This window comes from Anneissia japonica, unplaced genomic scaffold, assembly GCF_011630105.1.
Source record: "Anneissia japonica isolate Jap-2015-1 unplaced genomic scaffold, ASM1163010v1 scaffold287732_len518695_cov146, whole genome shotgun sequence".
NCBI classification, from domain to species: Eukaryota; Metazoa; Echinodermata; class Crinoidea; order Comatulida; family Comatulidae; genus Anneissia; species Anneissia japonica.
The window spans coordinates 3,209-19,241 of NW_022755000.1; the positions used below are offsets into that span (position 1 = coordinate 3,209).

Below are 16,033 nucleotides of genomic sequence, written 5' to 3' on the forward strand. Positions count from 1 at the left end.
CCGTTATATTTTTTTTTTTTATTTTGTCATTCTGCCTATGCAGCTTTATTAATTTTATATAATATACTTGACAAAAATCAGGTTTCGCAGTCTAGTACTGTAATGTATAATAAACAAAAGTTAGGGCCTACATGTAAAAAAAGTCTTATAATTACATTTTTAAAAAGGATTGTTACAAATAATTAGTTTCCACAAACATATTTATGCCTAACTCATTTACATCGTTGAACCATAGAGAAAATTGAACGTTGAACGTTGAACTTTGAACCTACGTGAAAGTAGCATACAAATGTGTAATTATCTCTTCACGTGAAGTCTAATAATAAGGTTATATTATAGGCCTACCTCGCGTCAAATGAATTGTTTGCTCATAGGATGTTGCACAGTTGAGCATCTTGCAGCAATCAATAATTTTTTATTGTTACTGTTAGGACCAACGGCCCTTCGGACCAAAGGCCCTTCGAAACAAAGAACCTTTGGAGCAATGCACTGACCTCCCAAAGGGGTGCTAGTATGGGCCTACCGTTGAAATGAATAAGAACGTCATTGGATGATCCAATAAAAGTGAAAAATATAGTAAAAAGTCAAAATCTTGCAGTAGTTTTAATAATGAATATATGACTGGACAATTTGATGGGTTATAAGACCAGTTTTGAACATCAAATTTAAGGACACTCAGATCAGTCAGTCAGCCAGCCTCGCCAAGAAAGCTTGCGCTTATTATAAGCATCTATATATAAATATATAAAAATATTGAAATATTTTATATATATATATATATATATATATAATAGGCCTAAATCGTAAAAAAACTAACAATAATCTTCAAGCCCAATACCATATAAGCAAGGCCAAGCTGATTTTATTATTTAAAATAATGCGTTTAAACATACATATTTCGGAAAGTACTTTACCATCTTCAGTGAAACGATTGCTAACATGCAATCTTCTTTATAAAGAGGGGGAACATCAGCGATGAATTGAACCATAGCCATTTGAAACAAACAGCATGACATTGCATTTTAAAGAATCGATTGAACAATAACTGTAAAAATGTAAGAATAGTATTAATAAAGATGAATTACAGCAGAATAATGAACAGCAGAATGGCAAAGTTAAATTAACATGTAAAAGTTGCTTGTTAAGCGAGGGCGTGTCCATTGATATAAAGAGAATGCCACAACAGCAATGTATTCCGATAAAATTTGAATTTTTATTTTAATTATAAAAATTTATAAAATAAATATATGATTAATAATATTGTACATCATGTAGACCTATGTGTACACATTAAACATATTGAAATCCAAAATTAAAACCGTGCAATGCATCAATAATATTTTTGCCTTTTGTAAATATACGCACAATAGACACAAAGAATATTCACAGATTTTCAAAGGGTCGACATGTATAATTAATTTATTTTTGCCATGTTCTTTTTTTACAAACTGACATAGTAAGTCTATTTTTGTTGTATTAGGACGGATCTTCATGAAGCTATTGATTTAAAAGACTGGTCAGGCGTCCGTCGAATCACAAAAGACCACCCTGAATGGCTGAGTGTGCGGGACGATAAAGTAAGTCAATGAAGACGGATGATGAAAATATTAAAAATATAAACAACTACTACGGTATTTTTGTAATAATGATTTAAGTATTTGAAAATTAGAAATTCAACTGCACTGTAGTAATGTTACTGCTTCTGCACTTTCTAACATATTAAATAATATTTAAAAACAGCTATTAATTTACAAACATTAATGCTTAGTTGTCCAAATATCGAGCAAAATCTCATGAATATTGATTAGGCCCTAATATCAAGCTTAGTGATAATAAGAACGTCCTTGACATATTACAACAATGGTCCGAGTGTTACCAAGTGTTCAACAATTGGGTTTTATTTTAGTCGTTAACAACAACCAGGAACAAATTTAAATCACCAAACTACAAAATACTAATTTGCAATCTTTTTATTCAGCTTGGTTACACTCCATTGCTTCAACTTTTAAAATCCAAAGGCACTCCAAGTGTTGTAGCAGAAATTGCAAACAAAACACCAACATCTGTCATCGATATTCAGAATGAAGTAAGAGAAATACTAAGTTGCCCATTTCAAATGTTGCACAAGAAAAAAAAACTACATACTGTAACGATAAATATATGTTAAAATGTCTTGTCTACAATGTTTTTGTTGTATCTCATTATAATTTCGGTATTATTTATGCTTCATCGTTTAATTCATTCTTAATTATTACTTTGCTCTTAAATACTTTCGATAAGTTTTGAAATGTATATAAAATTTAATATAAAATAAATGACAGCAACACTTTTGAGATTAACATTATAGAATTCTCTAGCTTTCGTCCACACAGTGGACTTCATCAAGAGACAGTCTCCTGATGAAGTCCACTGTGGGGATGAAAGCTAGAGAATAATTTCTATATTGTTAGTCTCAAAAGTGTTGCTGTCATTTATTTTATATTGTTCTATAACAAACTAACGCGGCTACACTTTTTTTCATTATGATATAAAATATATAAACCAAAAAAAAACAAACAAAAACAAAACAAAACAAACCTATTGTATTAAAATAAAGAATTAAATAATTTGAAAAATGGTAGATAAGGTACCATGAAGTACAATAAACCGTACATGAACAAACAATTTAGTTTCCGTATTGCTAACTGCAAATCTATCTTTAATGTTTTTAACGATATACCATATTATGGTAACGCAATTTTGTTAACTCTCGTGTCTGATGATGATAATAATAATTTATATTGCAGCAATGCATTTCTTAATTCTTAAAATTCATTTGTTTAGGCCTACGTATTTAAATATAAATTCATTAGTTTCAACTTATTATATTATAAATTAATTTGTCTTACATGCCTAAGGATATTATTCAAGGAGAGCGTGTTAAAGGCTCTTTAAATACATTATTCCTATACAAAACCTATTAATTAGCCTATATGTTATAATCTAGTGTAATATGACTTCATTTATTTTAATTTGTGTATGTTGATTTTGAAATAAAACATAGAAATAAAATGTCAAATTATAATATATCAGGATTGGCGCCACTCATGATGGGGAGGAGGCACATTAGTAGACTCTAAATCGATGAAATACGCCTTTGAACTCCCTAAAATTGTCACAGTTTTTAATTAGAAAAAACAATTATTATAAATATGAAAGATAGACATTCATTTACGGCTGCAGAAAAGTGGTCTTTCATTTGGGGGAAACAAATATAATTAATAATTATCTTTCAGTTCATTTTTTAATTATTATTATTATTATTATTATACTTTGAAAAGAATGGATGGACAGCTCTGCAACTCGCCGCACAACATGGCTATTCTGAAGTCGTCCGTGTGCTGATTTCAAGAGGGTCAAACAAGGACATTCAAATGAAGGTTGTCTTTACGATTAACTATAGTAAAATATGTTGGTTACAAATTTCATACAATTAAAGTAAATTTATCTTTATCAAGTTTCCATAGACTGTAAAATAATAATGAATAAGCTTGCATACGCTATTTATTTTTAACTTAACCCAATATAAGCTGACCGATTAGTTTTAACATAAGTCGGATATGAAAACAAACACGTTAAATTAACAGAATTCGTTGGAGAGAAAACAATCCTACTTAATTATTTTTTTGACAGATTATGAGGCTTCAAAACAAAATCTATTAATTAAGCCGTTCAAATTAATTAATTGTATTAGCTTTGGTGCCATCACTAGACTGTACAACACAAACAAATTACTACACGTCTAAAGACCATATTTAAGGACTAACAAGAAGTACCGTATTTCCTATAAAAAAAAAAACGCCGCAACTTCTGTAGATTATTAAATTTGTGTATACAGCTACTTCTAAATGTATGCTATGTGTAAATTTTGTTATCGTATTTAAGTTAGCTGTTTCAATAATTTATCTGTAACTATATTTTCCTATAGATCAATAAAAATAGCCCTATACTTATTTATTGTTAAGGATAGGCCTAATTTTTTACTGCAATATGCATAATACTGTATATGAAATAAAGATTATTTTAAAAATAAAATTGATGTTAAAATAATAAAATGATAAAACGAATATAGAAATATCAAAGGGTGGGTCATCTAACATTCTTCCTGGGTTTATCTGGGTAGATTAAGCTGTCACCTAGACTCAAGGCTCGACCACGTTGATAACCTTCAGAGGCTTCAGGATGTCGACGCCCAATCATTTTTTTTCTCTTGCTGTGTTGCACCATTTCACTCTTCCCCAATAAATATCGATCTCATCTCTCAATCTTTTACGTTGTTTACGTTGTTTTATGTTTTGCCATCCACTGGGTCTGTTATTGTTTGTATTTGTACTCCTGCTTACTACAATTTCAACAACCAGAATGAAAACCACTGAGCCAAACCGCATTTTTACCATTATTGATATTGATAATAATAATATTAATTTTAATATTATTTTATTTGTTTGTATTCATTCCCCTTTAAAACATGGGTACCGTACGATATCTCGATAATAGTTAGCCTAACCCTCTTCAGTGTAAGGCACCGTATTTTTCGACATTAAATGTGGAATACCCAGGATCTACTTGGCTAGTAGTAGGCACTAGGTTGTGTCGTCAGTTTCTGTGGTTATTTTTTATGGGACCGTCAATGTGTAAGTCTACGTACGTAGGTGAAACGATATACGAGCCTAATGTACTTTTTTTTGGCGATAATTTAATTACAATTCCTCCTGACGAACACTGATGAACTGGCTGATAATATAGCCAAAATTAAGGCTTTCGACCCGCGTCCATAACATACATAGTTTTCCCGTTTCTATTTCATATCCTCTTCGCAGCTGTTGTTTGGTTCCTAATACGATATTTTGGTAATCATACCCTCTTCGCAGCCGCTATTTAGTTCTGAGACGTCTTCACAGCCGCTATTTGGTTCCTGAGACGTCTTTTTGGTAACTGTGCATGCTCGACATGGCTTGATAACGTCTCCCACTCATTGCACATGCTCACTGGCTTTCTAGCATTTCCAATAATATATAGATAATTCACGGAGGTTATTTGGAAACTGCGCATGCGCATTGCTTAGTTCGGAATTCCCATTTCTTCGTAGTAAAAGCTACCGCTTCCTAGATTCATAATGACTAGGAAAATATATACTATTATGTTATTACATATATAATACATATATAGCCTACTATTATAAAAATACTATTACATATAATTAAATATATACTATATATATATATATATATATATATAATATTTGCTTCTTTAACGCTTAAAAATTTATTTATCAACTCTAAATTTGTATGTAATATCTGTCTCTTATACACATCTAGATGTGAATAAGAGACAGTATATATACAGTACATATATAAACATAATATATATACATATAATTATATATATGTATATACACATACATATATATACACAGTAAATAACAAATAAACTAAATAATAACGAACTCAAGATTCTAACTCTCAGTCTTTATTCAATACGTCCGATTCAGTACACAACAATTGTGATCACTCACCCGTAATTACTCCCACGTAATTACTAATACAGGGGCAGATAGATAGAATCGAAAACAGGTACCCTAATCTTACGGATCAGCCCGCTTTACTACTGGAAGTCAATAAAACCGTCCCAGACAAATTCTCAAGCATCAATCTTACCCTCTCCCTAACAGTGCTCAACCAAGGACTTTAACTGTTACCAGGATATAGGAAGCTGGCTGGTTTAACCCGTCTAACTTGAATTAGCCTTATGTGTGGTATTGTTATGCTAATGAGGCAGATAAGCGCAATCTGCACATGCTCAGAAAACTTTCCTTAGCCACACCATGGCCACACTGTGTATCGGCTAGTCGTACAGCTAGGCAGTGGTGTCGAGAGCCAGTAAGGGCCCCGGGGCAACACCTCACATACCTCCCCCTTCATTTGGGACCCCCACTCGGCCGCTCCCCAAATTAAGTCTCCTCCTAATACCCTATTTGTCCAAACCCACATACATGAATATGATTCCATGTGATTATTTTTTTGCAATGTAGATGTATCAGAATAATCTTATGAATAAACGATAATAATTATATATATAATACACGTATATACATTGTTCTTACCCCGAAAATGTTTCATCTTGGTCCTGGCCACTCAGTAGACACGGGACCCGGGGCAGCGATCCCCCCCTCCCTCGACGCCACTGCAGCTAGGCCTAGCTGAGAATTACAGTACGGTAAAACAAAGCAAATTAAGGGTACTAATTTCACTTGGCATGCAAACCAATCATACTTACACACTTTTAAGAACAAACTAATCTACCAATTAAATCACCTGCAAGTTAAGGTATAAGGCAAGTATGTCTACAAATTTGATTTTGTAGTATTAAAATGAACATCACATAGGTTAGCTTAGGCCATGTCTAACCGCTTATAAAAATGCAGAAAAAAGACCCATTACGCCTTTTCCACGAATCGGTAGACATCTTGAAGTGATGACAAACTGCCTAAGTCAGTGGTGCGTAACAAACAAAAGTAAGATAAGCTAGGCCTAGCTGCTTTGCGCCTAGCCGATACGCAGTGTGGCTAAGGAAAGTTTTGTTTTTCTGAGCATGTGCAGATTGTGCTTATCTGGCTCATTAGCATAACGATACCACACATAAGGCTAATTCAAGGTAGACGGCTTAAACCAGCCAGCTTCCTATCCTGGTAACAGTAAAAGTCCTTGATTTATACGTTGATATTATGTCAATGTAACTAAATGTGTACAGCGAATTATGATTAATTTAATTTTCGTTTATTTTTTCTGTAGAAAGGAGTGACGGCTCTGTTTGTGAGTGCTCAAAATGGTCATACTGATATTTGCAAAATTCTCATTGAATCTGGTGCAGATATGCATCTTCAACAAGAAGTAAGTGTGAAACCTGAATAGACCGAATTACGTAGTTTAATAAAAGCTATGGCGTCAAAAACATGTTGGTTTTTGATTACGATTACATTACCAAACACCAGTTTAATGATTATGCATGCGAAAATGGTGTATATTTAATCGCCTAAAATATAATTAATTTTCATTTGTTTATTTCACTTTATTTATAGTCTAATTGGTCAATTACTGGGGATTGTTTAGAAAAATTTACCAACGCCTTTTAAAATGTACAAATAAACAACTTCCAGGCGGTTTAAAACAAAAACAAGTTCGTAAACAATTAGATATATTATTGTGTAGAAAAACAAAAGCTCAATTATGAACTTAGATAATTGTGCTGACAATCAATGCCGTAGCCAGGATTTTCAAACAGTGCGAGACAATGTCAGGGTGGACCCACTTTACGCGTAAATTCAAACAATGTTGACAAATTTTCCAAAAAAATATGAAAAATCTAAACCAATTTTCCTAAACTTTTAACCCATTTTAGGCTAAATATGAGAAATCTGGACCAACTTTTCAAAAAGTCACGGACTCAGTTTATGCATAACATTACATAATTTGGACCCATTTTAAAAAATGTGGATCCATCATTTGTGGACCCATTAGAAAAGTTGTGCGTGACTGTCCCAACTGTCCTAATAGCTGGTTACGGCATTGCTGAGAATGCCTAACATGTTTTATGAAACGTTACGAATAAAGGCGGTAACGAAATCGGAGACTGATAATGTTGCACTGTATATGACACCTCAATTCGTGAAATAGAGTTAAAGTACTAAAAGCAAAAGACAATTTTTTCCAAGGCCAAACGTAGTTGTAAGTTGAAGCATGGGGACAACATAAAATGAGAGAACTACAACGATTCTTGTTTTCTCATTTATTTCACATTGTCGTTCATTGCTTTGGTTTAATGTGATGTACTTAACTATTTTAATGCAAATTAAATAACGTTTTTAGGATGGCTGGACGACTTTAATGACTGCCGCTCACTTTAACAAGTATGACATCGTAAAACTGCTTATAAAAAACAATGTTGACTTAAACCAAGTTAACACTGTAAGTATGGAATTTTTTTAACGATTATCTAATCATGGATGACTATTTGTTTTATTGTTGTTTTTATATTCTTTACTTGTGCTCTGTCAACTGTTGGCATGTCCCACTGGTTTCCATTTTAATATAATGGTTAGCTCTTTTGAGTGTTTAGTATCGCTATTATTTACGTTTTTGTCCTTTTTTTGTGATTTTTCAATTCCTATATAATTACTATCAGTTATAGTAGGCCTAATTATGTCTCACTACATTCCTTATTTTTTGGTCTCTGTTGAAACTGTCTTAGACCTAGCTTCCATGTTTTTAACACCAATTCATTTGCCTTTCTTACTTTTCGTGAGTGAATTTTTCAATAGTATATTTTTTCTTAGAAACTGTCACGGTTAAAACGATCATCTAGCGCTATAATTTGCGTATTTATAATGGAAGCAATTAAGCATGACTTTAATTAGCGTAATCATCGTGTGAGGTGTACCGCCGTATAAAAACAAAGTATGCTAAATCATGCGACACACCTCAAACGATACGAACTACTTACGGTCACGTAAGGGAGGTGTCGTCAAGACAGCCCTCAGTTTAGATGTTCATTTGCCCCCTGTGTCTGTACCTGTGTCTGTACCTGTGCATGTGCCTGTTACTGACCGATACTATGAGAGTTGAATAGTTATGTTACCGTATATGTGCAACGATAAACCGTCAGGAAGAACTATTATGTTGTTGAGAAGAGAAGATGCATACGGAATTTTATTTATTAAAGACTTTACTTTTATAATTTAACTTGTTTTTGCAGTGTACTATTATTTGTCTGTTACCCCATTATGCCTCATCATTACAGTTCACCTTTAGTGTGACAGAAACAAAGCAGGAATTCATAACGGTGATAAATAGAACCAATAGATATTTTATAAAAACGATTATGTTTGACAAACGAAATAAAAACATTAAAAATATTGTTATGTGACAGGATTTTTTTTAAACGTTTCTTAATTTCTTAATTTTGTTACAATATTGTAACCAAGACAGCAGATGAGCCAAGTAAATGGAGAGAGAACCTTACAAACAGTGGTAAGACTGACACTCAAGTTACAATTTATTATTATCGTTAAAAATATTAGGCCTATTTATATTATTTATTAATATTTTCTTATTGTATTGATTATTTATTAATAACAGTGAAGCCAATACCGAGAGCTGCTTAGCTCATTCGGCTTAACAAGCCGTTAGCCACTGTGGATGTGTGCGCTAAACCGTAGGCGATTTTTTTTCCGTACGAAACATTTGCATGAAACTCCACTCGAGCCGTCTCGGATTGACTCAACTCGAGTTGATACGAACAAGAGCAGGCACTTCGCAACATCGTGACGCTCGAGTATTCTATTACCTTTACTGTATTGTTCATTATATAGGCCCTGTCTCTTATACACATCTTTCATTTATATAGAGAACACAACTGTCAGAAATATGTGAAAGAACATATGACAGAACAGAAAGAAGAAATACTACAGATCTTAAAAGGTCAGTTAAACTCCCAGACCTACCAAAATTCAGTATATGTGCAATATATAATAAATAGAACTGGCAATTCCTGCCTCAAGTTTAAGCGAAAAATGATTTTAAGAAGCTAACTAAGAATAATTTTTAATTTAGTGTTCGAGTAGTTTGAAATAATTATATAGTCATTATTGCTGAGACAATTATATACAATTAGTATAGTTTTCTTAGATTTAAATCATAATTTAGAGTAGTAACATTTCGCTTATACGTATATCTAGATAGATAATTTTAAGAAAAATGAAAATATAACGGAACATTATAGCTGTTATTGCATAAGGCGCAAATACCATAATTGTTGGATGGCCACTCTGACGCTCTGCTTTTGAGTGTCAGTGTGGTAAATATAGTTTAAAATGAAATCTTACTGAATTCATAACAACAAATGGAAGTCTCTGAAAATTATGTTCCATATTACATAAAAATTTGAAAAACAGAATCGTTTTTATAACAATGTTGGAGTTCTAAAGATAGTTGCCGACACGAATAATATCATTTGTTAATACTATCATTCACGTATCCTATAATAATATTTATATTTTTAGGTGGGTCGGTACCGGAAATTAATTTTACACCTTCAGGTGAGATCAAGTTTTTTATTACCTGATTTTAAATCACTACTATCTCAAAGGTGCAGTGTATGATGTCAGAATGGACTTAATTGGTTCAATTCCCTAGCACATCAATTGTGAATTTGTTGTTTCACATAGTACGCCTACTTTAAGCGAAAGTTATAATAGTATTGATTGCCTTCAATCAATGTCTTGACAGGAAGGTCAATTCCTTCAGTAATTTCTGCCCATGGACCAGCTGCTGATCAAGTTTACATTAAAGCTTTGAAAGAGGGCGCTGTTGATGTAAATCTAGGAAGAATAAAGGTAATTGGGCAAGAAAGAGTCGGTAAAACCTGCCTCATCAACGCCTGCCTCGGAAAACCGTAAGCACATACAATATACCATAACAAATATATAAATAGTTTTACTTTCTTCATATCATCTACAGCTAATAATACTTTCTTAACATGGCATTTTAATAATAATAATAATAATAATAATAATAATAATAATAATAATAATAATATGATGATGATGATGATGATGATGATGATGATGATGATGATGATGATGATGATGATGATGATGATGATGATGATGATGATGATGATGAAGGTGTTGATAGGTGTAATGGTGTTGGTGGTAGTGATGATGATGTGTTGATAGTGGTGATGATGATGATGATGATGATGGCAGTGATGATGTTTATATTTCTGACATTGATAATTGAATATTACATATGATAAATTTAAAAAAAAATCTTTTACTCAACTGTAAAATTATGTTTTTGTCCTTAATGCATTTACTTAAAAAATGCTTGTTTCAGATTTAACCCTCATGAAAAAACTACTAATGCGATAGCAACAACCAATATTGTAACCAAGACAGCAGATGAGCCAAGTAAATGGAGAGAGAACCTTACAAACAGTGGTAAGACTGACACTCAAGTTACAATTTATTATTATCGTTAAAAATATTAGGCCTATTTATATTATTTATTAATATTTTCTTATTGTATTGATTATTTATTAATAACAGTGAAGCCAATACCGAGAGCTGCTTAGCTCATTCGGCTTAACAAGCCGTTAGCCACTGTGGATGTGTGCGCTAAACCGTAGGCGATTTTTTTTCCGTACGAAACATTTGCATGAAACTCCACTCGAGCCGTCTCGGATTGACTCAACTCGAGTTGATACGAACAAGAGCAGGCACTTCGCAACATCGTGACGCTCGAGTATTCTATTACCTTTACTGTATTGTTCATTATATAGGCCTATGTTTACCTACAATAGGCCTAAGAAATCTTACCGATTTATAGGATGTACCGTAGACTGCGTGTCTGCAACTAACTGTGAGCTTCTTGTATGTTTGTTATCAAATGTAATACTACCTACAACAACAGCTAGTACCCCCTTCTATATGGTGTAGTACCAGTAGTAAATAGGTACATTCCTATCAAAGGCTAGAGCAAAAGATAAACTAGTGGTACTGGGCCTAGTTACAAGCTGAGTTAGGTCCTACCTTCTACCCCCCCCCCCCCCAAGTATATCGTTGTTATCATGATTACTTATTCTATACAATTTTATATTTTTTATTAATATTATTTTAATATTATTAATTATTAAGTGCATGTAAATGAAAAGAAATAACAAAGGCAACGATTTAAAACACTTTGATTTTGGCTTTGCATTCAAATCCCTTTTGAATGAAAATATTCAATAAATACACGGTAAATTGGGGTACTTAAATAATTATCCTAAACCTAGGCCAACTAAAAAATAAAAATGTTCACAATATGTAATTCAAATTCAAATAACACTGTTTATTATTCGTGCAGCGCAATCAAATATTACATATGTCGTTTTAAACGACCCATAATTAGCATGGTAACATCAATATGTTTCTTCAAAATCAGATAGCGAGGAGCAATCCGGTATCTCATTTTGTAGAAGTTTATTGGTTGATGACCATTTGACCTCCAGAATTGAGATGTTCAAGTCGAGTCAGTCGAGACAGTCCGAGTGGAGTTTCATGCAAATGTTTCGTACGAAAAAAAAAATCGCAAAGCGGAGATCTCTAGGCGCAGGGTTCCCGGAACGCCGCCATCAGCGGCGTGTGCGAAGCACAACTAAAGCCGGTTTTCCCGCTAGGCGAATTTATTCGCGCAAATCGAAAGCGTCGGTTCATGCACATGCGCATTCACTTTCTTATCGGAGTTTTTGCGAAGGGAATAAATGCGCAACCAATCAGAGCTCTGGAAGCGAACCGACGCTTTGATTCGCGCGAATAAATTCGCCTAGTGGCAAACCAGCTTTAGAGTCAGAAGTGGAACGTGAAATTTCGATATTGTGTTGTAGTCAGATTTACGGGAAAAACTTCAGCTACCCGTATTTCTTGACTGAGACGTCAGTGGGTGCTGTAATTTTTATGGCAAGGAGATTGTGCTACCCTTAATTCGTATTAAGGGAATCCCACAAACCTTGTTGTTATTAATATTTTGGTTATAATAGAAAATATTAATTTTTTGGTGACGTCACACTCACAATATAGTTAGCATGCATACGTCATAAGCTAGATTACGTCACCTTTTCCTGGTAAGGCAAACTTTCCTGGCGTGCTTTTTTCACGTATAAACAAACGCCACTGCTTTGCACATGGATGCCTTGCCTAGCTAGGGTTACAAGAGCCGCATTGTTAGCATTGTATAATACTTAAGCAAGGTACATCTGCAACTAAATTATTCTTAGTTATTTTATTTTTTTTTATTATTATTATTTTTTCTTAATGTATTTCAAACCAGTCATGCTTGGCTAGTTTTTGATTTACGTTTTGGGAATAGAATTTGGAGAAGGCGTTTGATCAAGTCAGCAGTGGCGGACCGTAGGGTAAATTGCAGGGTATGCTAGGTATTGGCATATCTAGGATGTATGTCCTCCCCTACCCTGAAAAAAATTACTACCCCAGAAAAAAAAAATACTCGTCCATCCCCCAGTTGCGCCCCCGCCCTCAAATCATGCTCAAATTAAAAATCACCTCATATCACCTTATTTTGCCAGTTATCCCCTCATAATCACCGATCCCTCACTTTACCTTCCTAACACCATCAGCTCCCTTCCATTTCAAGACCCGCCACTGATGTTAGGGCCAGCTAGTGATAGGAAAAGTTCGTAAGCCTACTACTATACAAACTCAGATTGCGTTCTATAGTCAAAATACAATGATTGTTATTTTTAATACCGTCATGGTTGTCTCTTCAAAAGAATTATTATTCCTGTATTTTAATAAATTTTAATTCAAATAATAATAATTAAAAGTTTCTTCTATACCCGTCATATGTATGTATTGAATGGAGTTAGCCGTTAACACTGTTGAATAAATATAATATAGATCATCAAATGTACATATACAGTGTTTAAGTAAGGACATGATGGAACATCGTATGCTACCCTGTAGCTTTTCAACGAATTAAGTCCTATAAAATTCATTGTGTAATAAAATGCCTCCGACGGGATTCCAACCTGCGACCTCTCGCTGACAAGGCGAGCGTCATAACCACTAGACCATGAAGGCTTCATGGTTTAACAGGTCCAAATAACCGTCGGGAACATTGTATTACACAATGCTACGCCTCAAGAGGGCGTTCGGCCAGATAAATCTGGCAATACGGCTAGAAATACTGTCGTATATTATATATGATATGAATGGAGTTAGCCGTTAACACTGTTAAATAAATATAATATAGATCATCAAAGGTACATATACAGTGTTTAAATAAGGACATGATGGAACATATGCATGTAGATATATTTAAACTTTAATCGATTCAGATTAGGCTTTTAGAGAGAATACCCGATCGGCAGTGGAGGTCCCGATTTGTGAGAAGGGCATGCGCACATACTCTTGGAAGCATTGCTTCCATTCCAGTGTTAAATTGGCTATTCTGACGCCACCACACGGTTGTCACAATAGCAAATTTAAGCGTTGTAGGGTATGCTCTGACTTCCATTGACTCACTGAATAAGTGATTGGCTGATATCAAAGACCAGCCATGCGGAAATTCTAAGTAGGATGTGATAGGCCCGACTGTGACTTATCCTAGGTACCAAAGTAGGCCAAACATTGAAAAACTTTGCTATTCCAATGAATAGCATTCCACTTGAAAATTTAGGGTGTATATAGAAGATCCTGACTAAGAAATGCTAAATAAAATGGAGAAAAAGTACTACTATATATTTTTTTTAATTTGTTTTAGCCAGGGTATGCACTGCATACCTTGCTTGCCTTGACGGTCCGCCACTAAATTCTACACTACCACAATCAAATTTGAACCAATTTATTCAGGTTAATTGTTTTCTTTAACTTTAACACATTAATCTATATGTATAAATCTACGTAGTCACCGTCATCATCCATGCATTTATAATGAGTCTTAGCCACGAATTAAATTTACTGATTCGTCAACAAGCGTCATGTGACAATTTATCTACGCGAACGCGCGCAACCGTTGACCTATTGCCACTTTGCGCCTGTTTTTCGTTGGATGATGTAGGCTATGTGACGTCCGTTTTCTGAATTCAACTTCTGCTGATACATTTAGAAACCCTAACTTTTAATCTGATCGTGTACAATTTTATGAAACTATGGAAGGTAAGTTTATTATTTGATATACATTACGTTAAATTGTCTTTTAGAAAAAACACACAATAAAAAACACGTCAACAAGCCAGAGCCGTCGGTAGGCCTAGGGCCAAAGCCTGGCCTTGGGCCGGGGCTAGGAAAACACGTCAAGCCAGCCCTAGGCCTAGGTAGGTAGCCAGAGGGTTGAAAATGAAAAGTAGGAACAGATTTTCTAGCAAAGGGAGCACAAAGGCGCACTGGTAGTTGAGGGTCTAATGCTCATGCCCTCGGGGAAAAAAATCTCTGTTTTCTGCAATAGTTTGTTGTTGGTGTTATTTTACGTCAGGTTTTTTGGTTTTGTGACATGGTTCTATCTAAATACGGATCCTAGCTAGGCCTAGTTCTACAGTTATCCTGTGCTGTAGGCCTAGGCCTAAGTGTGTATTGAACTGCGAGGCATTTAATGACAAATACTCCTTTTCATAGTTTTAAATCAAGAACAATCCTGGGAATATCATAATGATAGATGAGGCAAATGTGCCTTGTCTGTCTCATGCTAGCGGCCCTGTATTTGCCCTGGTACTGGCACATAGGCTTCATCTAATTATTTTTACTAGGCCTAATGATTCTTAGGCATGAATACTATTTTTGTATTGCCTGTATGACTGCAGCTTATTTGTGGATTCTATATATTAATTGTTTATTAACTTTTCTTTAATTAATATTTTTGGGTTGATGCCATTAATTGATAAATATATGTTTACTTTTAGTTACCAATGACCTGAGGGAAGAAAGTTCAACAGCATTTAGGCAAGTTCACTGTTCTTCTGTAAAGGCACCCTGTATGCATAATTAAATACGGTAAGTCCAGGCTTTATCTTATTATTATTATTATTATTATTATTATTATTTATACAATATTACGTCATTGTTTGTTGATTATTGAAATGGTGGGCTATCACTGCTATCAGCATGATATGCTAACCTTGTATGTACTGTGTGCGTATGTTTATCATTCCATAATGATCACTTTAAACAGTTTAATTACCTATAATATTTTCATTTATTATTTTCATTATATTAACTAATACATTGCTTTAGAATGGGAATTAATTGTTTTAAGGATGTAAAGTATCACGGCTTCAGACAAGTTATTAGAAAGTTTTAAATTATCATGATAATTTATACTTACCTTATATTATTTTTTCATAAATATTTAACATAGGCCTACACATGTTATTTTTAATAAAAATGTAATTATTCTAATCTGTTGAATTTGTTTATAGGACTAATATTCAGCAGTTCAAATAA

At 33.8% G+C, this 16,033-nt stretch overlaps 1 protein-coding gene across 1 annotated transcript in view; it reads left to right on the plus strand.

Moving 5' to 3' along the window:
- Positions 1–1,480: 1,480 nt before the first annotated feature.
- LOC117123320 (ankyrin repeat and protein kinase domain-containing protein 1-like) overlaps positions 1,481–16,033 on the plus strand; it is a gene marked incomplete at its 5' end in the record, with an annotated part of 23,980 nt that continues 9,427 nt past the window's right edge. The window contains 8 exons of the mRNA XM_033269206.1: positions 1,481–1,577; positions 1,979–2,086; positions 3,321–3,419; positions 6,831–6,929; positions 7,905–8,003; positions 10,097–10,132; positions 10,323–10,488; positions 10,932–11,035. Of these exons, the coding sequence (XP_033125097.1) occupies positions 1,481–1,577; positions 1,979–2,086; positions 3,321–3,419; positions 6,831–6,929; positions 7,905–8,003; positions 10,097–10,132; positions 10,323–10,343 (559 nt within the window). The remainder of the gene's footprint in view (positions 1,578–1,978; positions 2,087–3,320; positions 3,420–6,830; positions 6,930–7,904; positions 8,004–10,096; positions 10,133–10,322; positions 10,489–10,931; positions 11,036–16,033) is intronic.